The 26,366-nt window shown below is 36.7% G+C and overlaps 1 protein-coding gene across 25 annotated transcripts in view; it reads left to right on the forward strand.

Moving 5' to 3' along the window:
* The window catches only part of DLG2 (discs large MAGUK scaffold protein 2), a 2,183,817-nt gene that overhangs the window by 1,485,005 nt on the left and 672,446 nt on the right, over positions 1-26,366 (forward strand). For all 25 annotated transcript variants that reach the window (XM_032295960.1, XM_032295961.1, XM_032295962.1 and 22 more), the window contains one exon: positions 16,178-16,228. In XM_032295960.1, coding sequence (XP_032151851.1) covers positions 16,178-16,228 — 51 coding nt within the window. The remainder of the gene's footprint in view (positions 1-16,177; positions 16,229-26,366) is intronic.

Consider the following 26,366-nt stretch of genomic DNA (forward strand, 5'->3'; position numbering starts at 1 on the left):
AAGCCCAAAACTCTAGCAAATTTATTATTTCAGTTTTTGACTCCAGAATTTTCATTAGATTTTGTTTTATAATTTCTGTTTCCTTATTAATATTTTCCATTTGATACGTCACTGTCATACTTTAATTTTTAAAAAATGGTCCTTTTAGTTCTTTGCACATATTTGTGGCTGCTTGGAAGATTTTGTCAGCTAATTCCAACATCTAGAATGCCTCAGAAATAGCTTTTATTTATTGCCTACTTTCTTATGTATGAATCATCATACTTTCATTTTTTGCATGTCTCCTATATTTCTTTGAAAACTCTACATATGAGGTAAAAGTAATTAGAGATTCTGATTTGCCCTCTTCTTTCTTACCAGCCCCAGATTTTTTGGGTTTTTAAATGTTTATAAGTCACATGCTAGATCTGTGGAGTCTGTTTCCCCTGCAGTGTATATAGCTACTAATGTCTCTGATGAGTCTTTTCGTTTGTTTGTTTTGGAAGCTTGGCATTATAGCAGTGCCTTGAGATCAACATAGCTAGCTGGTAAGCCAGTGATTTGTCGGAGATTATGCTGGAACATCTTGAGCCGGTAAGGCCTCCATCCTTCACCAATGGATTTTTGGGTGGGCCAGGGAACGTGTTTAAATTCAAGCAGCTTACAACTTGGCCTGAGATTTTATTTTTGAACAGGCCTTCTTTTTCCTGTCTCCTGTGCATATGTGCAGATCTCACATTCAGGCAGGGATGTGTTGATGTCTAGGACCTTCTGTAGTCTCCTGAGGATGTGCATAACCTTTCAAATGCACTCAAACTTCCAGTCTGCCACGGAGATTTAAGAGCTCTCAAAACCTGACATAACCCTCTAAGTACTCATATTGTTCTGTTAAATTTCTGCCTAGTGTAGACAGCTTGTTGATTGCAGCAGCCATTATTACAACCTTAGACTACTTCCATTTTTGCTTTCCCTGATGTTTGCCACGGAAATCACTATTGTTTTCAACAACTGAGCGTGGGATTTTCCCACATTCTATTCCAAATGAAGTTGGCCCCCTCTGGCAGTGAAGCTGCTGGTTTTCACAGCATTTACTGCCCTGGTAGAACTACTGTACCCACAGAATTTTGTGGGGTGGGGAGGAACGGCGCAATGTGCAGCCCCAGACGGGAACAACACAGGCTCTCACTGTTGTTAACTCACATTCAGTAGCTTTTTTCAATCAATCATTTTTAACTTACTATATGCCTTTAGTCACTTTCCAAAGTCCAGAAATGGCTATTGTTGACAATTTCTGTTCAGTTGTAAAGTTGTTTTTTGGGGATAGGATTTGCTGAGCTCCCTATTCCACCCTTCTGTAATAATAACAAACAGTATAATAATAACATTTATTATGTGCCAGACTACTGTTCCAAGTATTTTACTAATTTATTTAGTATATACTAATTTACTAATCCATTTAATTTTCACAACCCTATAATAACGTTTTTAACCCCACTTACAGATGAGAAAACTGAGGCAGATATCTCACAGCTATTAACTGGCAGAGTCAAACTTAGGAAATGTCTCTAGAGTGTGTGCATAACCGTACCATTCTTCTTACCCCATTTCTAATCCCTAACAAGCTTATTGAAGTCAGTATAAGTAGTATCATATTTTATTGAGGAGGAACTCAGCCTATGTAACTTTTCTAAAGTCACAAAAATAATAAGAGGCCAATTTAGGATTAGTTTCCATGTCTCACTGAATCCAAAGCCTGAGCTGATAGTTAACACAGCCTGATACTATAGTCAGAGCAAAAAAGAAAATCTACAGAAGTAGTCTGTACACACATAGAAACAGCCTTAGCAGAGCCTGGGCTGTGTCTCTGTGTGCATGCATGCGTATGTATGGGAGTGTGTAGGAGGGCTAGGGAAAGAAAGGCAGGGGTTGTGGTGGTATTCGACGGAAAAAGAGGAGAATCATGGAAGATGTTTTTAAAGGCTAAGTAGGAGTTATACAGGCCATACTTGGCAAGCAAAACCATCCTAAGCAGAGGATCATTAAGAAAAAGATAGTATAGTGAAAATCTGATTTTAATTTTCTTCTATCTCTTCTCCCTGCCCTACCAACTGCCTTCAATCCTTGGTGCTTTTTTCTGAAACTTTGCTGTCTGATTAACTTTTGTTTAATATGTTAAAGGTGTATCTGTAGTTTAATTAAAATAATGCAAGTGAAGATTTTTCTGGTAACCTTTTGAGTCTTTCTGTTCCAAGAAGATACTTAAGAAAAGCAAAGCAAAGCAAGCAGCAGTGAGCTATGCTTAATGATGCACTGTTAGAAACTCATCCTATCAGTGTCCCTGTTGATGCTGTGACAGAATACTTAAAGGTCAGGAAAGAAAAGTGTCCAGAGATAGAGAAATAAAGAAAAGTGTTCAGAGATAGACTTTCTAGAGATAGAATTGGTATGTCCAATTCATAGTCCAGAATCTGATAAGCTGTTATAATAGTCACAGCTTCAGTATGCATGACCCCTTTCAAACTCCTGGATCAAGTATGATAAACACTAATAGATACGTAGAAACATCTACATTTTTCTTTTTTCTTTTCTTTTCTTTTTCTTTTTTTTTTTCTGAGACAGAATTTTGCTCTTGTTGCCCAGGCTGGAGTGCAATGATGTGATCTTGACTCACTGTAACCTCCACCCCCAACATTCAAGTGATTTTCCAGTCTCAGCCTCCTGAGTAGCTGGGATTACAGGCATGCGCCACCACATCCAGCTAATTTTGTATTTTTAGTAGAGATGGAGTTTCTCCATGTTGGTCAGGCTGGTCTCAAACTCCCGACCTTAGGTGATCTGCCCACCTCGGCCTCCCAAAGTGCTGGGTTCACAGGTGTGAAACACTGCTCCCAGCCTACATTTTTCTTTGAAAAATATATTGCTTACACTTTTTGTCACTTTAGATTTCTAAGTTAATTGAATCTAACAGTGAAAAACAGGGTAAGTCAAGTTTCCTGTATGAATATTGAGCACAACTGCCCCATGCATATATATGTGTGTGTGTGTGTGTGTATATATATGCACTAAGTAAAGTTTATATGTTATATATATGAAACATATTTATATATAATTATATGTGATTTATACACATACATATTATAAGCTTTACTGCTTAGCATTTAGTAAAGCTTCAGAAATATTAACTACAGTTATTTAAAAGTGTTTTTCTAAGTCTGCTATTATCGTATTTAATTTCTGCCTCTTCACCTTTCTTAAGAGACACAAGTATGCCATGTATGTATCTGGTAGGGGGGAGGGGTGGTAAGTGGAGGAAACTAATGGCTACTGCTTGCAGGAAATTTTTTAAAACATCACTATATATATATGATTGTTATGAGAATCCAATGCAATAATGTATGTGAAAATAGTATGAAAATTAATAATACTGTTGGCATAATCCAAAAATGTTAGATATAAACAACTTTAAACCCTACAGTTTCTGTGTTATCAGTTGGGCTGGACATGGGATAGGGGACAAAACCTATTAATAAGCAGTTCTTTTCATGGTCCTAAAGGACTTTGAAAAAGATGAAATAAAATAAAGCAGCAGAATACTTTCTCTTAGTATCTGATCTGGAAATATTGGTATGACCTTGGTTGTAACAAGCAGCCCTAAGCATTTTTCCAGACTCACAGAACATCAGATGAAGGAGCAGGGCAGTGTGGCTCTATAGCTCTTTTCCAAGGTTGTGAAGATAGTGATGTGCTTTTTAAATGGGATGAAAAGAGATTATATGAGATAGCAAAGAAGTTGGGGGATAGTCACTCAATAAATATTAGTTGATGGATGAATTGATCTTGAAAGCTGCTGAAAGGGTGACCTATATTTAGATGAAAAGGGAGACAGCTTATTGTTAGCAAGATCTGAAGTAAAATGATTAGAGAGAAATTAAGGCAGTTCACTCCTTTGGAAAGTGACAGTGGTAAGATTTTTGAATAAAAGGGATTTAAAAGATTTACAGCAAATAAAAAACCCTTACCATAAGCGTCAACCGATTTATTTCTTCAATAACAATTTATAGTGGCTACTATGGGCAAATATGAGTTCAAATATAATAGGTACCATAAAAGAAACACAAATTTAAAAGATAGTGCCCCATCTGAGCAAGAGGACTGTATGTCAGGGAAGAGAAATCACAATAAAAGGAGTTGGCAAGAGGAAGACCACAGTATAGTAAGAGAGGTGCTCTGCTATGTATGACCAGAAATAACAATTAGTATTTTAATATCAGATACTGGATTCAAACACTGGATATTTCCGTGTTTTTCTCCATCCTTATAGGCACTCGTTTGCTAATTTTGTTCAACAAATTTATATTGAATGCATACTTTCCACCACTAAGTAATGGTGAGGATGAACAAGTTTCTCCTAGTTTCATGTTGCTTATAGATGCATAATCTTGAAGAAATTGCTTAACTTAGAATCTAGCTTCTTTGATAGTAAAATCAGCATTAAAATGCTAAGCTCTAGAAATTATTATAATTATTAGATGAACTTAAGATGGTGTCTGGCATGTAGTACATATTTAACAAAACCCAGTAGTAGCAATAGTAGCAGCAATAGTCATATATATATATATATTTTTTTTTTAAGACGGAATCTTGCTCTGTCATCCAGGCTGGAGTGCAGTGGTGTAATCTCGGCTCACTGCAAGCTCCGCCTCCCGGGTTCTTACAGTTCTCCCACCTCACCCTCCTAAGTAGCTTGAACTACAGGCACATGCTGCCACGCCTACTAATTTTTTGTATTTTAGTAGAGACGGGGTTCCACCGTGTTGCCCAGGCTGGTCATGAACCCCTGAGCTCAGGCAATCCACCTGCCTTGGCCTCCCAAAGCAGTGAGATTACAGGCATGAGCCACCGCGCCTGGCTAGTAATCAGTTTTATTGTTATTAGCATTTTTCTGGAGATAACAGAGTTATGGTTTCCAGGGTATCAATAAGAAAAATATTTTTTGATTTAATGGACAAGACAGTCTTTGGCTGGTGAAAATGGAGGCTTCCCACAGAGGCCTTGTTTTATTTACCACTGTAGTCCTAGGACCTACCTGCTATATGGAAAATTTTAGGTATTCAGAAATATTTTTCTAAATTAAATAGAATTAAAGTAAGCATAGATTAAGTTAAGACATTTAAGGCAGGGTGTGTGCCATTAGTAAATATACCAAAGGGAGGAGGTGTTCAGCGCAATTTCTTGGGTAGAAAATGTTTTTGAAGATGAGAAACAGGGTATTTAGCTAGAGAGATAGATTGGGGACAGCTGGTGGATGGTATGAAATGTTCTTTGGGGTTTGAAAAAATTATTGAAGCTACTCGAGCAGCAAAATTCCATGATGAAACATTTTAGGAAAATAAACCTCATAGGATGTGAAGAATAGATTGGTGTGGAAAATCAACAGGGGAAGAAATATTTTTAGGAAGTGATACCAGTATTCTTAAGTAAGTGACAATTTGGGCATGAAATAGGATGGTGGGAAATGATAACAAATGTAAATGATGTATATAATAAAAGGAATCCCATTAACAGAGATACAAAGTAGACTGAAAGATATTATAGTTCTGTTTTAGATATATTGAGACCAGGGCAATACTTAAGTACTTATTCAGAAAAAAAAAGGGGAGGGGTGAAGTGAAAACTCAGGCAAATTATGAAAACAACCAGGAGCAGAGCTTGGTAAATGGTCATATCTGGCAGGAGTAAAATAAATGGTCATCATTGCCATGGAGAGAGCGGTAGGGAAGAGTCTAGGAAGGATAGATCCCGTGATGGAAGGAAAGGGAAGTTGCAAGTGGTGGGTGGTCACTCCGTACCAAATACTGCGTGAAAGCCAGGGCACGTGAAGACTGGGAAAGATCATTGATTCGAATGTGAAAAGACTTTTGCTGATAGTTTGGGTTTCACTTTTGTATAATAGTGGAACACAAACAAAACTGCAGAGGATTGAAGAGAGAGGGGTTGGAGTGGGGAACATGGATATTTTTCCTCATGCTAGTCATATTAAGCCCAAGTGAAAGAAAATATTCTTGACTATCTGGTTAGATCATCATATTTGTAAAGGCTCATCTTTCGGCTCAGCACTCAGTTTTAATTTTCCTAAATATTTTGGCCATGCGCTTGGAGTTCTTGATTCTTTTGGACACTTTCTTGCAAATGACCACATGATGTGCATAGAGAGGTGGTGAGGTGAGGGAGATTTGTTGAGACAAAAGTCTTATATATCAAGATGCCTTACAACCGTTGATCAGTTGTGTTCTTAACACCATTTACTGTTCTCAAAGAGCATGTACAGACTCATGAAATATTTAAACCCAAAGAACAAAACAGCCTGCATCAGGCTGGAGCCAAGTGAATGCATTAAAACCACCTGTTATTCTCCATCCTGCACATGGTGCAAAACAAGAGAGCAGAGCTGGGAGAAAATGGGCTTCTTCCAAATCAGAGGCAAATCCAGTTCTGAACGTGCTAAGTAACTATATTTGTTCCCTTGTTACAAAAGCCTTTAATCAAGACAACTTTGTATATGGAAAATGGTTATTTTATACATATAAGAGCCCTAAGCTATTTTTCTTAATTTCTTCTGGCAGAAATTCTGATAAAAATGTATTACAGTTTTATAGATGAAAAGCCACTACTTACAAAAAACCTTATGGTTTCTAATTAAAATTTTAAAAACATAATAGTTATTAAGCCTATGATTATTTTTCTAGATCCAAAATTGTATGTGTTATAAAGACTTAGTACCAAATACAGATAAATTTTTAAAAAGAAAATTACTTAAGGGGCGATGTGGTGGCTCACACCTGTAATCCCAGCACTTTGGGAGGCTGAGGTAGGTGGATCACCTGAGGTCAGGAGTTCAAAACCAGCCTGGCCAACAGGACAAAACTTCATCTCTACTAAAAATACAAAAATTAACTGGGCATGGTGGCAGGTGCCTGTAATCCCAGCTACTTGGGAGGCTGAGGAAGGAGAATTGCTTGAACTTGGGAGGCAAAGGTTGCAGTGAGCTGAGATCATGCCAGTGCACTCCAGCCTGGGCAACACAGCAAGACTCCATCTCAAAAAAAAAAAATACTTAAGAATGGAACAGATTATAGTATACTGATTAATTTTTTCTTTATGTGGTAGAAGCTATGATTTAGCATTCACTGAGCTCAAAAGTTTTTAAAATTAAGATTAGAAATTTTAACTTGAAATCAGAGTTTACTGGTAGAACAAATTCAGGTGAATAATAAGAATAGTGATCTTACCAAACTTAGAATCTTAACTGGGAATATCAATAACTGTTGAGATAGTTTGTGAGTGTTTAAAGAAAGGAAAAATGAACTCTGATTAGCTTTTTAATAATACTGCATATTTTAAACCAGTCTCATTATGACTTCATAGTATTCATAAAATAACCAGATGTATACCTTACATTAAAACAGTTTCTCTAAAAAGCTGAAGCAGAAAATCTTTTGCTTACTACTGTTTAAATAAGTAATTTTGACACTTACACAAATGTGTGTAATGCAAATAAAGATGCGTTCTAACAGCTTGTAAGTGCAGAACTGTTAGGAATCCAGGTCTTTTAGATTCCAGAATCTAAATTTTTAATTTCTGTGTGATAATGCTTAGTAACTTGAATAAAGGTCATGTTTTTGGTCACTGTCTTTAGTGAAAATAGTCTAGGAGAAGGGACATTAGTTAAAGAAGGAGATAGACAATCTAGTTGTATTAATGCAAACCTCAGGCTTTTGGTAATGTGTCTTGTCCTATTTACAGCTTCCATGCTGGTGGATTGACTTTCACTTTTTCAGCACTCAAATGATTTTCATATATTGAGCAAAGAAAATTTGACCCAGCAATCCCAAAGGAAAATAAATCATTACATCAAAAAAATACCTGCACTCATATATTTATTGCAGCTCTATTCACAATACCACAGATGTGGAGTTAAACTTAGTGTCCATCAAGGGATGATTAGATAGAGAAAATTTGGTACCTACATACAATGATATACCATTCAGCCACAAAAAAGAACAAAGTCATGTCTTTTGCAGCAATGTGGATATAACTGGAGGCCATTATCTTAAGTAAAATAACTCAGAAACAGAGTCAAATACAACATATTCTCACTTCCAAGTGGGAGCTATATAATGTGTGGAGTAATAGACATTGGAGACTTTGAAAGGAGGAGAAGGTGGGAGCAGAATGAGGGATAAAAAATTACTCAATAGATACCACGTGCCTTAAGTGATCCTTACACTCAAAGCCCAGACTTCACCACTAGGCACTATATCCATGTAACAAAATGGTACTGTTCCCCTTAAATTCATACAAATTTAAAAAATACAGTGAAATGTGATAAAAAGATGGGAATAAAGAACACCAGCCTCCTCAAGTTTTTTCTTTTGGATTGAAGTAGAGCAAAACTTTTTTATCTTTTTTTCCTTTTTAGAGAGAAACAGCTATTTCCTCTCCCCCTGCCCCCCCCCCAAACCTGAGATCCTTGAGGAGTAGAAATGGAAAAGATGCTTATGGTAATGTCCTTGAGTTGAGCCAAGAAGGAGAGTGATACTACTTAGTTTTCTCCCTGTTGGGATACTTTATAGATTAAAGAGAAGGGATAAGACAGAGATACTCAGAGGCCAGAGAGATATCAGCCTGGTAGGATTATGGGTTGCCAGTTAGGATCTTTGGAATAAACAGTAATAGAAAAATTACAGTAACAATTGGTCAGGTTCAGTAGGTGAGAAGATAAGCCCTGTTGCTAGAAGGTCAGAGCTGGGAGGGACCTCAGAGGTTATCTGTCTGCATCATGAGGTGCCCAAGGTTACCTAGCATGTTAAATCACAGAATCAAGAGTACAATGCAAGCATTCTGATTCTAAGGCCAGTGCTCTCTCCGGCGGAACATTCTGAAGATGTGGTTAATATTGCTCCCTCTGCTTTGATAGGCCTACAAATTCTCATGAACACCTGCCCATGAACACATTCAGCTCATCCCATCTCCTCTATGAAAACTTTTCTGACTCACTCCTGGTAGAATCACCTGTTATCTCTGTGCATCTCTGCACCTGCTACAGCCTATAGACATCTCCCATAGCGCTTACGTCACTTTGTTACATGTTTCCGTTTACTTGTCTCTATCTGCTAAACTGAGTTATTTGAGAGCAGGAACCATATTTCACTCATCTTTGTATCTCCAGGGCCCATCATTATACCTAGCACATGGTAGGTACTAAGTATTAATGTATTTGATTAATGTTTTAATTTATTCAGTATTTAAGTTTGAGATTATTTTTTAAATTTGCAAACATTTCCTCAGAGGGTAAGTAAATTCAAGCCACATTTCATGGGAGAGGACAACTGTTGTTAGTGGCTGCCCATACTTATGTAAAGATACAATTTAAAGACAACTTAATTTTTGGAGTTCATAGGTGATTGGGTCCAAAGATACTTTTGGAGACTTATGAACAAGGCATGGTGCCAGAAGGTACAAGGGTAAAAGAAGGATAATATACAACCTGTGTTCTCATGAAGACAAGGATGTGAGAAATGCCATGAGAATAGCCTTGAGAAAGTGAATGTCAATAGCGTAGCAACATAATGGTCCATACTGGGCAAGGGAATATTTTTAAAAAGTGAAGAGTGAGTAAACAGAAGATTGGGAGAAAGTTTAGTTGAGATAATTTTTTTTTTCAGACCGAGTATCTCTCGATTGCCCAGGCTGGAGTGCAGTGGCGTGATCTCGGCTCACTGCAAACTCTACCTCCTGGCTTCAGGTGATCGTGCCTCAGCCTCCAGAGTAGTTGGGACTGTAGGTGTGAGCCGCCACACCCAGCTAATTTTTGTATGTTTAGTAGAGACAGGGTTTCATCATGTTGGCCAAGCTGGTCACGAACTCCTGACTTCCGATGATCCACGAGCCTTGACCTCCCAGAGTGCTGAGAGTATAGGCGTGAGCCACCATGCCCAGTCAAAATAGTATTTTGAGTGGTCACACTTACTTAATTTGAGAATGAAAGCTAAGATAATTCCTTTACACAAGGCAGTACATCTTAGATGGATTTAAGAAAAAGATATTTGGGTTAGGAAAGGGTTTTAGTAGATCTTGTAGAAACAGACAAGTTTGTTTGCTTAAGTTATGGATTACTGGATAAATTAGCAAATATTCAGTATTTGATAAAGTAAATTTTTTGACCCTTATAGATTTGTAATTCAGAACTAATAATAATAGCTCTCGTTATTAAAGACCTGCTTTGTGCCAAATAGTTAATGTGTATAATACTATTTATTCCTACTAAGAATTTTATGAAGTAGGAACTGAGAAGATAATTGTGTGAGATTTTAGCTAAAATCTCTTTAATCACTTAAGATGTGTGATAATTCACATAAATTATCTAATTTAATCCTTGCAATAACCATATGAGGAAGAACTATTGCACATAAAGAAACTGAGGTTTTAAGAGATTAAGGAAGTTGCCCAAACTCACACCCATTAAAAATGTTGGAAAGGGGATTCAAATCTGTGTCTTTGCTTACTCTGGAAGTCATATTTTCACCTGCTGAGTATCGGACTGTACATAGGCTCAAGTGTGAAAAACGGTAATGCATCATGACATATTTACTATAGGATTACTCCAAAAAAAGGGAAGGATGAATATTGGCAAGGTACTAAAAAAGAGGAATGCAAATGAGTGCTTACATGGGTGTGCGTGTTTGTGTATGTGTGTATGTGTAGATTTTCTGGGGCATTTGATGATGGTGTGACCCTGTAAAATCAGGGCTTCTGAGAAGAGCCAGTCTCAGAGGTGAGGATGAATAAACGAGGAATGGCAAAAGGCCTAGGCCCCATAGGCATGGCATCCCCATTAGCAACCAAGGTCTTCTTTGAGTGCATCAGGTTTAACCCATCTAAAAATCTCATTTATTCATTCCTTGATTCATCTACTTACTCACTCACATAGTCATCATGCTAGCCGCTGTAATGTATGCTACATCTGTGGATGAAGCAAAGTGGCATTGCCCCACCTTATTCTAGAAGTGGCAGGAAGCCCTGAAAACCAGATGTCCCAGTTTGCATGATGATCACATTCCTCCCAAAGTCCAATTGCAGTGTTAGATGCTGAAACAATAACAATCAGAGGTATACCTTGTTTACCATATCATAATTTCTTATAATAAGGAGAAGGATTAGTACATCATCTATCATGTTCTCTCCTACTAAGTGATTTAATCTATGTAAACAACAAATAGTAAATAGATCTGCACATACGTTGCATGTGGCAATAGTGGCACTGTAGCTTTAGTCTACCTCTAGATTTTAAATATTAGATATCACACTTCTGTCAGGCCTTAATATATTTGTGTTTTGGTGCCTCTAAAGGTTTTGTGTTTCTTTAGAATATAGCTATATCTTAAAATATTTTCTCAGTGTCTATCACTGTTCTTGGCACTTTATGCATGGTTCTTTGAGTGGAATTGTGTTTAGTCTAAAAAAGTGAATGCTTCGATATCCTTGTTTCAGCACTTGTTATAATATGTGACCCAGAGATATATAAAATTTATTCATCTCGGGCCAGGCGCGGTGGCTCACGCCTCTAATGCCAGCACTTTGGGAGGCCAGAGCAGGTGGATCACTTGAGGTCATCAGTTTGAGACCAACCTGGTTAATATGATGAAACCCCATCTCTACTAAATATACAAAATTATCCGAGCATGGTGGCACATGTCTGTAATCCCAGCTACTTGGTAGGCTGAGGTAGGAGAATCACTTGAACCTGAACCTGGGATGTGGAGGTTGGACTGAGCCAAGATCATGGCACTGTACTCCAGCCTGGTCGACAAGACTGAAACTTCATCTCAAAAAAAAAAAATTATTCATCCTAGAGTTTAGTGTATCCTTAGCCTTAATAAAACCACAAAGGTGGCAAAAAAAATCAGTGAAATCACTATTTAAGATTCCAATAAAACAACATTAAAATATGGAATAGTTCACATGTGTTATTTATGGAGAACCTCTTTTCAGGAGATAAAAATATATCTCAAAATCAAATTACATCATCATCCAGGCAAGTGGCTACTATGCCACTGAAGTAGGAAAAAAGCATTAAAATTAACTATAAGCTGGAGAGAGACTATAAGTTGGAGAAAAGCAAATATGTAATGCATTCAACACTCATGACATTAGAATTTTGAATATCAAGTTTAAATTTGAGTGGGCTGTGGGTCATTCTCTTGACTTAACTGCCATGTGATTCTAGGAAGGCTACATGCCCAGAACAGTACAGGACAATATGTGACATCAGTTTGATTTTCTGGCCACCAGAGAAATCTACCAGCTGTCACCACAGAACTGTAATCAATTAAAACACACACACACGCACGCACACACACACACATTTTTCCAACACTGAAAAGTTTCATCTATTTGACTGACTCTCCAAATCTGAAAATGTCAATCCTCTCATTTTTCTAGTTCTCAAAGTGGAGAGGCGGCTGTGACAGTTAGGGCTAGAAATGGAATAACAGAAAGCCCCAACCATGAAGCTCTCTAGGCCCCAAACTATCAGTAGCATAAAACATGACCAAGGTACTTAAATGTTACCATAAGTGTTTCTGTACAAGAAAAAAAAAATGGATTCAGCAGAACACTTTTCAGGAAAAGAACTTCATAAATTGAAAATCATATATTCATAAACTGATTGGAAATACAGTGAGACAGCAAGGCAAGTTTAGACAATCATAGATTGTCTGCAAACCCCACAGAAGATAATGGGAGCCATTTACAACAGTTTTGATTTTGCTGAGTGAGGATATACAAGATTATGGTTAGGGGTAAATTATTATAGATGAGTCTTGGTGTTTCATCATTCAGTAGCAACCACTCTAGAGAGTTCATTTAGAAGTAAAGTCAGAATAAGTATTTTAAAAATACTGTACTGGTATACTGGTTTGAAAAGGCACTACATTTTTACAAATTAAGTTGGAGGTATTTTTTATTTTATTTTATTTTATTTTGTGATGGTGTCTTGCTATGTCAATGTAGTGGCATGAACTCGGCTCACTGCATTGGGTTCAAGAGATTCCCCTGCCTCAGCTTCCTGAGTAGCTGGGACTATAGGTGTGTTACCATGCCTGGTTAATTTTTTGTATTTTAGTCGAGATGTGGTTTCACCATGTTGGACATGATAGTTTCGATCTCCTGACTTCGTGATCCACCCGCCTTGGCCTCCCAAAGTGCTGGTATACAGGCATGAGCCACCATGTCCAGCCCTATGGAGGTATTCTTTTTTTCTGTCTCATTCTTTCCCTCAAGATCTTTGCCATTTCTTGTCTTAGGAGTCCTTTGGCAGAACAGAGACCACCCTCCCCTAGGAATGAGAGAATAGAGAGTAGGGCCTTTCCAATGTCTTTTCTGAACTCCCTCAATGGTTCTTGTGATTCTATGCTTTAAATGCTCCTCAGGTAAACATTGCAATGACACCTCACCTATGCTAAAAACCCTTCACACTTCTATAGTTTCACCAAAGCTTGTTGTACACATGGAATGCTTTGTTTTAAAAGCAAAGTTTCATTTCAACCTTGATGGCATGATCCCTCCTTGTGAAAAGAACCTGGATACTGTTGAATTAGACAAATGATATTATTTTCTTGGGTTGAAAATGAAAATCCCATGAGGTAAATATAAGCCTGCAATAGTTTGTGTAGCTGACTAGGGAACTTTGGAATGCCAATTAGGATATTTGTATATAATACTTCTAAAAGCTAAGAGTGAGCATTTATGATCCTAGAAATGTTAAGCATAGGTTTTGATAGGCCACAGCTATGCAATGTATGCCTCTAAAATATTCCTGTCTTTTAAGCACTTCTACCAGAATTTCTTTCACTGAGCCTTAAGATATTCATTATTAGAGGCTTGTTTTTCTCTCTTAGAAGTTGTTTTTTCTCCCCAGTTTGCAGCACCTTAATAATGTGAAGTAATTCACTCTAGAGAAGCACTGAAGCAAAGAAAAGCTTCCTGGAGACATACTGAGGGAATGACAACGTATCACATTAATTCAGCCTTCCCCTTTTGTCCTCTTCCTATCGACTACAGAAAATTGTCTTTAAAAACATTCGTATGGAAACATACATATACAAGGAGTTTGAAGTGTGTGTCTGTGTGTGTGGGTCTGTGTGTTTTACTTTTGCCTATGCAAAACAAAACCCTCTAGACAGCTGCTAAAGCTTTCTGACATCACCAGGTTCTTTTCTGTGAGTCATTAAGCTGCTGAAGCCTAGAAAATCAAATTTAGTTTAGGGCTGTTTGATAATGTAGTAAAACAGCACATTGTGGTTCACCAATTAGCTCACGTAATTAGAAAATCAAAAGCATGCTCTGAGTGGGTGGTGGGCTCACCTAAGTAAGTCCATTGTCATTGTCATGCTATACTTTCACTGATTAGAACTATAATTACACCTTTAGATGATAATACTACATTCAAATTTTTTACAAAAGGAAATCCACAAATATCTGTGTTTATAAATTACACAAGTAAATTAATTAGTTCAGTCACTCTTTCATTCACTATATTTTCCTTAATTATTTTCTCTTTTTTTTGAGACAGAGTTTTGCTCTTATTGCCCAGGCTGGAGTACAATGGCTCGCCACAACCTCCGGATAATATAGGTTCAAATTATTCTCCTGCCTTAGTCTCCTGAGTAGTTGGGATTACAGGCATGCACCACCACACCTGGCTAATTTTTGTAGTTTTAGTAGAGATGGGGTTTCTCCATGTTGGTCAGGCTGGCCTAAAACTCCTGACTTTAGGTGATCCATCTGCCTTGGCCTCCCAAAGTGCTGGGATTATAGGTGTGAGCCACTGCGCCCAGCCCTCCTTCATTATTTTTTTGCCAGGCTCTGGGTTGGGCAACAGGACTGACTATCTGGGCCTTGCCTGCATAGAGCTCTCTATCCATGGTACTGTTTAAATTCTTCTAAGATAGAAAAGTAAACTGAAGTTAGAATAACACAAAAGTAGTCTTTCTGGCTGATTACTGAATTCTAATGATATTGCCAAGACATTATCAAAAATAAGAAACAACAAATGTGAGAATTTTCTTGCTTAAAGGTTTTGACTGCTTGAGAAGAATTCTGTGATAGATAAAAATGTGAAAGGACTATTTGTTAGATGATGATGATGATGATGATTGAGATGGAGTCTCACTCTTGTTGCCCAGGCAACTCTTGCCTCAGCCTACTGAGTTGCTAGGATAACAGGCATGCACCACCATGACCATCTAATTTTGTATTTTTAATAGAGAGAGGGTTTCCCCACATTGGTCAGGCTGGTCTCAAACTCCTGACCTCAGGTGATCTCCCTGCCTTGGCGTCCCAATCTGCTGGGATTACAGGTGTGAGCCACCTCTCCTGCCTGTTAGATTATTTTAAAACAACTTTTCATACAGCCTCTATGCACATTTGTGGAAATCTAAGGTGCCTGGTTGTATTTAAAATGTATTTCTGTAAATTCAAATCAATACAAGGATTGGTTGGATGGTTGAAACAGTCTGTCAATAGGAATTTCAAAATGTGTGTTACTTTGCTCTTTTCTTACTGCTACTGAGGTACATAGTTATGGTTATATGGTCCAGGGCTTTCCAATAAAGATAATAAAAGGATGATGGGGATGAATTACCAGAGCTTGAGTCACTAAAGAAAAGGTATTCTTAGATGTTGCAGTCATTTTCTGCTATTTTACTGCTCAAAAAAGAGACAATGTTGTGCTGTCATTATCATTGATTTTTTAAGGCCATATTTTAATGTTCAAACATAATATTTTTAAAAAATGAGAAAATTATTTTCCTCATAATTGTAAAATTACCCCTCCCTGATATATTCTTTGTAAACTCACAATATGTATCTTGCATTATTACACCTCCCCACAAGAAAATCACAGAATTCTAAAGGAAGCAATAATCTTTGATTATTTTTTATAGCATCTTAGTCATATATTTTAGAATTGCTTGGAAAATATTTTATTTAAATGAAAATGCACAATCAGAAATATCAAGAAAATGTGGTTATTTATAGCTAGAATGAAAATTTAAGCCCCAAGCATTATTTAAAATGCAGCTGTCTCCTCCTCAACATATACTTAGTAGTTCTCTTCCTTTTTATTCTCTATTTACAGGTCAATGGGACAGAAATCGAATATGAATTTGAAGAAATTACACTGGAGAGGGTAAGAAAAAAGTTTTAAAATTCCAAAACACCAATCTTGCATTTCACATTCTATTCTACGTGTTAATGGGTTGTCTTGTGAAATTGTACAATTGTGTTTTGTAACCTGGAAGTTTCCCAAAGGACTCACAATGAGAATATTAATGAAATGCTCACAGTAGAAAGCATTGAGACAGAAGATCAAATAACAGAATGTTCTGTATGTAAATTTAATTTCCAGGATTTGGAGAAATGAATGGGAAAGTGAAATGTTTGATGAGCTTGTACAGTACTTTGTTCTTGATGGTTTTATTATTAGTGTTTGGTCTATACATTATTTAGATATGTTACAAGATGTTCTCATTTTTGTGATATCAATACTGTCATCATAATTACAGTTACCATTTGCATTTCTTATTTCGTTAAAAAAAAAAAAGTGATGCATTGTAAAACTACTCTCATAGAAAAAAACACAGAAACCCCAGAGAGCTCTGCAAATATGTTGATAGGGCCTTGGCAAACTCCTTTGACAAATTATGGAAACTGTGCAACACAATCCTAATACATTTAGATATTTTACAGAACAATAAGAGAAAGGCCAAAGACTATGTAGAAAAAAGTGACCAAAAGGCATTAACAGGACACTCACTAAAAAAGAAAAAGGTTAAACACCTGAAAACCTGTTCAACCTCACTAAGAACAAAGGACGACACTGAGAGCAAACAGTTTTTGCCTGTCCAACTGGTAAAAACCTAAAAGGAATATGAATATCCAGTGCTAGTGAGAGGTCCTGAAAGTAATACAACCCTAAAAGAGCAATTTGGAAACACAGATTAAAAGCCTTTAAAATGAATACACTTTTTGACCCAGAAATTGTACTTACAGGAATGGACAAATACACAAAGAATGTTCATATTGGTACGGTTTATAATAGTGAAGATTGAAAAAGGTGTTTAATAATAAACAAAAAGAATAAATGTTTAAGTTTATTCATATAATAGAAATTATATATGTTGAATTGGTACTTTAGAAAAATATTGAATCACAAAGATACAAAGTCTACCTAGAGTCAATTATTAAATTAAAATTTAACTTTAAAAATTGTATTTAAGATATCCAATAGACACAAAGCTATGTAATGTAATATATATACATGTAAATATACTCATAGAGCCTGGAAGGATCTATACCAAAATGTTATACATTTTGATAGCTGACTCCTGTTAAGGATTTGGGGATAATTTTTAATTTCTCTTTCTTGCTTACACTTATTTCGTAAACCTATAACAAAAGCATACCATATTTAGTATAAGAAATAAAAATGTAAATGTTTTCACTAAGCCATCATTCAAGCATAAGATTCTAGACCTGCACTTTAATTTATTTCTTTTTTTTTTAGTTTACTAAGTATTCACTCTCCTGAGTCAGAGTATTTCTTATCTTTAGGCTGATTTTATCAAGCGCAAGTGGTTTTAAACAAAAATTTACATTGAAACTTAAGTGTTTGACAGATGGATTCTTTAAAACTTCCATTATAGACCTGATAAAATGTTAATTGTATGCTAACTGGAGAAAAGTAAGGCTTATGGAAATTCAGCTCAAATGAGACAAAAGAACAACACATTTCTCCTAAATCATTAAGTTTCTCTCCGGGACAAGCTATTTGATTTACAGAGTGAAGTACAAAATGAAAATGTGGGACCTTTCTAAACATAGGACTCAATGCAGCTGAACATGTCTCTTGCCCATGAAGCTGAGCCTTCTCCCTTTTCTTCATTCAATGTACATCACCATCTTGAATAGAACACTATTTAGTTCCCCTTGTATTAGAGGTCAAAAAATAGAAGCTAACATTGGTATGAGAAAGAACATTTAGTAGGAGTCAGACAACTGTGATTTCTAGTCTGGTTTCTGATCTTACATGTTTCCTGATCTTCAGCATGTCAACTTACCTCCCTGACTTCCTGCCTTGGGGTTCCTAACCATACTCTGAACCATGTTACTGCCATTAACTGCCCCATCTCCATAGCCCCTATGTCAAGCAACATCGTCTCTGAACACTTCCTCCCTTCTGTTCGTATCATTTATTCTAGTACCCTTTCAATGAAACTTTAAAAACCCATTGAAACCTCAGATCATTGATTTCACCATTTCTACCCAGTTTTATAGAATTTTACAGCCTGGTCAAGGACACAGAAGTAAGTAGGCAAACACTATGAAAATGAGTAGATTGCTCTCTACATGTGATCAGCATGAAGTAATTTCTTGAGGCATCATACCTGAGCTGGCTTATGGAGAGATGGGAGGGAGCAAACCATGTAAAAGGGAGTGGAAACCAGGCATCGTAGCTCATGCTTCAGATTCCAGCTACTCAGGAGGCTGAGGCAGCAGGATCATTTGAGCCTAGTAGTTTAAAGCTGCAGAGAACTATGATTGTGCCACTGCATTCCAGTCTGGACAATAGAATGAGACCTCGTCTCTAAAAAATAAAAATTTTTAAAAGAGGAGTAGAGGAAGGCCTCTCAGATAGGGAGTGGCAGGTGCAAACATTAATGAGCCTATGCAAATGTTAACATGCTCAATAAAAATTCACAAACATTATATAAATATATTCATTTATGTCTAAATACATATGTGCTTGGGTAGTACCTCTGTATTTAATGTTTATATTTGCATATATTTTAAACATACTTAAAATATACACTGATAATTTCACATACATAAACTTTGCAGTTCAGTTAAGAAATTTATCTATTACCAAAATTATTAAACTGTAAGACTATGTAAAAACTGAAATTCTATCAAATATCTACTTGAACCCTGCCTGTTTTTTTATTCATGTCACTACTATTAAAAATAGCTGAAGAGAGCTAGGAAAAAATTAGAAATTTAGAAACTCAAAAGCTTTGTATTATTTGAAGTAACAGATCCTTAATTCTATTTGAAATTAGGAATTTTCATAAAGATCAACAATGTGAGCTAAAAGAATTTGGCCTAAATAAATCAGATATCTAATGATTTTCTAATTATTTTGATATCTAGATGAACTGAAGAGGCCACTATTAGACAACTTTAATGGGTCTCTTCTTACCTGGCAGTTCACTAACACTATTTTTTAAATTCCCCCAGTACATGCCTTATATCCTAAACTTGCTTCTTCTATAGGAATTTGCATGATGCAATGAATCAGTAATTTTTCTTTGTCCTATAAATCATTTTGTTTTGGCACAGGTGAAATAATGACTAACAAAAGTCAATAATTTACATTTGAGGAACTGGTTCAGATCTTTGAATTTTTTAATTAGTTGCAAAAAGAATCCTTAACTTATCAGACAAAACATTCAAATACTACCACATGGCTGTACATTCTGAAGCTGTTGGGAAAGCACTCCAAATGTTTTTTACTTTAGTGAGGGTGTGAGGAATATGAGAGTCAAAGAAGGTAGCTGATAGTCATTTTAGCATCTTTGCAAAACTGTAATTATGCATGCTGATGAGGGCTGTAGAAGCATCATAAATCTATTCTCGATGCTTGGTCAACTAACTATTCTTGATACAAATTGAGTTGGGGGCACATAAGCCATTAATTTCATGCATGGAAAATGGATAAATTACTCAGAGTACACAAAGGCAGACTTTACTTAACTACGCTTGCTAATGTCATAAGAATCCAGGGTGTCAGGAAGTCTTGAGATATCAAAGGTGTCTATGGCTGAGAGGCTCAGATTGTGATGGTAAAAGGAATTTGCAGAATTATACTCTAGGTATCTTTGAATTCTCCCTTCTCTTTTGCATTTTCCCATCCTACAAAACACCAGATACATTCTTCTATCATTCCAATATTCTTTTAAACTATTCTCTTCTCCATCAACATTGGCAGAATTTAGCCATTAATTATTTATCTTAAATGGCATACCTGCATTCTTTCCCAAATCCTATGTATATGCCATATTGCAGCCAAAGTGATGTCTTTAAAACATAAAAATGGTTAAATTGTTTTTATCCTAAAATTTCTCCAAAGACTCTTTATTGTATTTAGGATAAGGTTTAAACTCTTATCTTATTGGTATCTTATCCAAGGCAACCATGGATGCCCTCTTCATCTTGCCAGCTTCATTTATCTCTCAGAGCCCTAGTTCATATCTTCAAGTGCAGTCATTCAGAACTACTTTTATGTATAGAAATATATTTATATAATGTGTGAATTTTATTCAGAGTTTTATTGACTTTGGTTAAAGGTTTTGTAATAATTTTGTAATAAAAGTAAGCTTAATAAAAACAGTAGGTGCTGGACCTTGACTACCTGTGGCCTCACACCCAAGACATCTGTCTACTCACCTGCATCTGGCATTGGGTGTGCACCCTCAAGGGCAGACCCTTTAGCTCAGCAGGCTTTGGAGTTCACAGCCAGCACTGGTAGTGTCAACCTGAAGTAACACAGGGGACAAGGTGGCTGACTAAATGTAGCTGGGAGCACCTCTTGCGCTGAAAGAAAACAAAATATTGAGCAAATCTTTACACTTCAAACAGATCATTTGAAATAAAACATTGAAAGTTGATATAGAGGTGATGTAGAAACCAAAGTAGAAGAGGGAGGAATCTGGGAACACTGTACAGAGTTGACAAGCTCCAGGGCCAGAATGGGACCGAACGAAAAGCATACATTGCTAGTGAAACCCAATGCAGAAATCTAGTCACAAATGAACAGCCTCAATCCTCTAAAAACATCCAGAAATTAAGCCAAACAACTATACTCAACACATACCACAATTTGACTCTAAAAGAAATAAAGAATAGAAACACAGGTCAGGTGCAATAGCTCGTGCCTGTAATCCCAGCACTTTGGGAAGCCAAGGTGGATGGATCACTTGAGGTCAGTAGTTTGAGACCACACTGGCCAACATGGTGAAACCCTGTCTCTATTAAAAATACAAAAATTAGCTGGCATATTGGTGAGTGCCTGTAATCCTAGCTACTTGGGAGGCTCAGGCATGAGAATCACTTAAACCCAGGAGGCAGAGGCTGCAGTGAGCTGAGGCCATACCACTGCACTCCAGCCTGGGTAACAGAGCAGGACTTTGTCTCAAAAAAAAATAAAGATAAAATCAAAAAGCCTTGACCAAGTGATAGCAATATCAAATAAAGTAATACAGGCCTCGCAGATGAGAAGGAATCTGTACATGCACTCTGGCAATTCAAAAATTCAGAATATCTCCTTACCTCCAAATACATTTCTCAAAAGGAGACATTTATGGAGCCAACAAACATGAAAAAACGCTCATCATCACTGGTCATTAGAGAAATGCAAATCAAAACAGTGAGATACCATCTCATGCCAGTTAGAATGGCGATCATTAAAAAGTCAGGAAACAACAGATGCTGGAGAGGATGTGGAGAAATAGGAACGCTTTTACACTGTTGGTGCGAGTGTAAATTAGTTCAACCATTGTGGAAGACAGTATGGCGATTTCTGAAGAAATACCATTTGACCCAGCAATCCCATTACTGGGTATATACCCAAAGGATCATAAATCATTCTATTATAAATACACATGCACATGAATGTTTATTGCAGCACTGTTCACAATAGCAAAGACTTGGAACCAACCCAAGTGCCCATCAGTGATAGACTGGATAAAGAAAATGTGGTGCATATACACCATGGAATACTATGCAGCCATAAAGAAATGAGTTCATGTCCTTTGCAGGGATGTAGATGAAGCTGGAAACCTCCAAATAATTGCAGCAGTTCCCAACAGTAGTCCCTAACAAGACTGAAATGGCTGAAATGACAGACATAGAATTCAGAGTTCAGATGACAAGGAAACACAACAAAATTCAGGAGAAATCCAAGGAAGCCAGTAAAACTATCCAAGAGTTGAAAGATGACAGAGCAATTTTAAGAAAGAACCAATTTTTTAAAAACAGTGTCCCATTCTATTGCCCAGACTGGAGTACAGTGTCTGTTTGTATCCTTCGTCCACTTTTTGATGAGGTTATTTGTTTTTTTCTTGCAGATTTGTTTAAGTTCTTTGTAGACATTATATTTATATTATAATTGGATATTAGCCCTTTGTCAGATGGGTAGATTGCAAAAATTTTCTCCCATTCTGTAGGTTGCCTGTTCACTCTAATGATAGTTTCTTTTGCTGTGCAGAAGCTCTTTAGTTTAATTTGATCCCATTTATCTATTTTGGCTTCTGTTACCATTGCTTTTGGTGTTTTGGTCATGAAGTCCTTGCCCTTGCCTATTTCCTGAATGACTTTTGAGTGAACAATAACATTAAGGCAGAAATCAAAGATTTTTTGAAATTAATGAAAACAGAGGTGTGACATACTAAAATCTCCAAGATGCAGCAAAAGCACTGTTAAGAGGAAAGTTTATAGCATTAAATGCCTATATCAAGAAGTTAGAAAGAAAGATCTCACACTAACAATCCAACATTACACCTAGGGGATCTAGAAAAACAAGAACTAACCTCAAAGCTAGCAGAAGAAATATACAAAAGATCAGCAAAACCAATAATTGTTTCTTTTAAAGGATAAACAAGATTTATAGACAACTAGCCAGAATAACAGAAAAAAAGAGAAGACCCAAATAAGCACAATCAGAAATGACAGAGACAACATCACAACTGATTCCACAGAAATACAAAACATCCTCAGAGACTATTGTGATTACCTCTATGCACAGAAGCTAGAAAATCTAGAGAAAATGGAAAAATTCTGGAAACATACAACCTCCTAAGTTTGAACCAAGAAGAAGTTGAAACCCTACATAGCCCAATAATGAGTTCTGAAACTGAATCAGTAAAAACAACAACAACAACAACAACAACAACAAACATCTACCAACCAAGAAAAAAAAAAGAGCCCTGCACTAGATGGATTTACAACCAAATTCTACCAAATGTCTAAAAGGAAAAAAAAAAAAAAACTAGTCTTATTGAAACTAGTCTTACTGAAACGGTGCCAAAATATCAAGGAAGAGGGTCCCCTTCCTAACGCATTCTACAAAGCCAGCATCATCCTAATACCCAAATTTGGCAGATAGCAAAAAAGAAAATTCCAAGCCAACATCCCTGATGTGAACACAGATACAAAAATTCTCAACAAAATACTAGCAAACTGAATCCAGCAGCACATCCAAAATTTAATTAGTTGCAAACAAATAGACTTTATTTCTGGCATGTAAGGTTGGCTCCATATATGCAAATCAATAAATATGATTAATTGCATAAACAATTAAAAACAAAATCCATATTTTGTTTTGGTCTCAGTAGATTCAGAAAAAGCTTTGGACAAAATTCAACATCCTTCGTGATAAAAAATTTGAACCAACTAGGCGTCAAAATAACATACCTCAAAATAATAAGAGCCATCTATGAAAATCCTATAGCCAACATACAAAATGGGCAAAGCTGGAAGCATTCCCATTGAGATCTGGAACAAGACAAGGATAGCCATTCTCATCACTCTTACAACATGGTATTTGAAGTCCTAGTCAAAGGAATCAAGCAAGAGAAATAAATACAAGACATCTAAATAGGAAGTCAAAGTGTCTTGCTTTACTGAGAGAATAGAAAACTATGCATACTCTATGCTCTATGAGAGTATAAAATACTATGATTCTCTACTTAGGAAAACCCTAAATACTCCACCAATAGACTTCTAGAACTGATGAAGAACTTCAGTAAAGTTTCAGGATGTAAAATCAATGTATAAAAGTCAGTAGCAATTATATACAACAATAACGATCAAGGTAAGTGCCAAATAAACAATGTAATCCTATTTAGATTTGCCACAAGAAGATTTAAAAACCTAGGAATACATCTAACCAAAAAGGAGAAAGATCTCTACAAAGAGAAATGAAAACACTGAGGAAAGAAATTAGAGATGACACAAACAAATGGAAAAGCATTCCATCCTCATCAGTTGGAAGAATCAGTACCACTGAAATGTCCATACTGACCAAAGTGGTTTACAAATTCAATACTATTTTTTTTTTTTTTGAGTCTCACTCTCTCTCCCAGGCTGGAGTGCAGTGGCCTGATTTCAGCCCACTGCAACCTCTGCCTCCTGGGTTTAAGCAGTTCTTCTGCCTCAGGCTCCCAAATAGCTGGGATTACAGGCACCCATCACCACACCTGGCTAATTTTTGTATTTTTAGCAGAGATGGGGCTTCACCATATTGGCCAGGCTGGTCTTGAATTCCTGACCTTGTGATCCAACTGCCTCAGCCTCCCAAAGTACTAGGATTACAGACGTGAGCCACCACGCCTGGCCGCAAATTCAATACCATTCTTATCACATTACCAACACTATTTTTCACAGAATTAGAAAATACTATTCTAAAATCCATATGTAACCAAAAAAGAGCCTGAATCGTCTAAGGAATCCTAAGCAAAAAGAACAAAGCTGGAGACATCACATTACCTGACTTCAAACTATACTACAAGGCTACAATAACCAAACAGCATGGTACTGGTACAAAAATAGACACATAGAACAATGGAACAGCCTAGAGAACCCAGAAGTAAAGCCACACAGCTAAAGCCATCTGATCTTTGAGAAAGTTGGCAAAAATAAGCAATAGGGAAAGGGTTCTCTATTCAATAAATGGTGCTGGGATAACCGGATATTCATATGCAGAAGAATGAAATTGAACCCTTACCTTTTATCATACACAAAATTTAACTCAGATGGATTGAGGCTTAAACGTAAGACCTCAAACTATAAAAATCCTAAAAGACAGCCCAGGAAATACCCTTCTCAGTATTGGCCTTGGCAAAGAACTTATGACAAAGTCTTCAAAAGGAATTGCAACAAAAACAAAAATTAACAACTGGAACCTAGTTTAGCTCAAAAACTAAAGAGCTTCTGCACAACAAGAGAAACTATCAAGGAAATAAACAACCAACTTACAGACTGGGAGAAAATATGTGCAAACTATACATCAACAAAGGTCTAATATTCAGAATCTACAAAAAATTTAAACAAACAGGCAAAAATACAAATAACTCCACTAAAAAGTGGGCAAAGTATGTGAACAGACACTTCTCAAGAGAAGACATGCAAGTAGCCAAAAAAATATGAAAGAGTGTTCATAATCACTAATCATCAGAGAAATGCAAATTAAAACCACAGTGAGATACCATCTCATGCCAGTTAGAATGGCTTTTGTTAATAGGTTAAAAAATAATAGATGTTGGCCGAGTGCGGTGGCTTACACCTATAATCCCAGCACTTTGGGAGGCCGAGGTGGGTGGACCACGAGGTCAAGAGATCGAGACCATCCTGGTCAACATGGTGAAACCCCTTCTCTACTAAAAATACAAAAATTAGCTGGACATGGTGGCGCACGCCTGTAGTCCCAGCTACTCAGGAGGCTGAGGCAGGAGAATTGCTTGAACCCAGGAGGCAAGAGGTTGCGGTGAGCCGAGATTGCGCCATTGTACTCCAGCCTGGGTAACAAGAGCGAAACTCCATCTCAAAATAATAATAATAATAATAATAGATGTTGGTGGGGATGTGGTGAAATGGGAATGTTTTTACACTGTGGATAGGAATGTGAATTACATCAGCCACTGTGGAGAGGAGTTAGGAGATTTCTCAAAGAACTAAGAGTAAACTAATGAGTAAACTAAGAGTAAACTAATTAAGAGCAAACTAATGCAGAAACAGAAAGTCAAATACTGCATGTTCTCACTTATAAGTGGGAACTAAACATTGCATACACGTGGGCATAAACATAGGGACAATAGATACTGGAGAATAGCAGAGAGAAGAAGGAAGGACGGTGGCAAGGACTGAAACGCATCCTAGTTAGTGCTACGCTCACTTCCGAGGCTACAGGTTTGATTGTACTGCAACCTCAGCATCACACAATATACCTTTATAACAAACATGTGCATGTACCGCTGGAATCTACAATAAAAGTTGGAAAAAAAATGTATAATCTGCAAAATTCAGAGGAAAAATCAGAAATACCAAATTTAAAGGATTTTTAAAATAATAAAACAAAAAGTAAATAATAATAAAAATGGTGAAAAGAAGCACAGTGTTTGAACTCAGACCTTTTTTAGAATCTAGAATCAATCAGCCACTTCCTGAATGACCTTGAAATCGTTACTTAACCTATTAAAGCCTCAGTTTTCTCC

The sequence above is a fragment of the Sapajus apella genome, unplaced genomic scaffold (genome assembly GCF_009761245.1).
Source record: "Sapajus apella isolate SASKATOON/1434 unplaced genomic scaffold, GSC_monkey_1.0 scaffold34, whole genome shotgun sequence".
Lineage (NCBI taxonomy): Eukaryota > Metazoa > Chordata > Mammalia > Primates > Cebidae > Sapajus > Sapajus apella.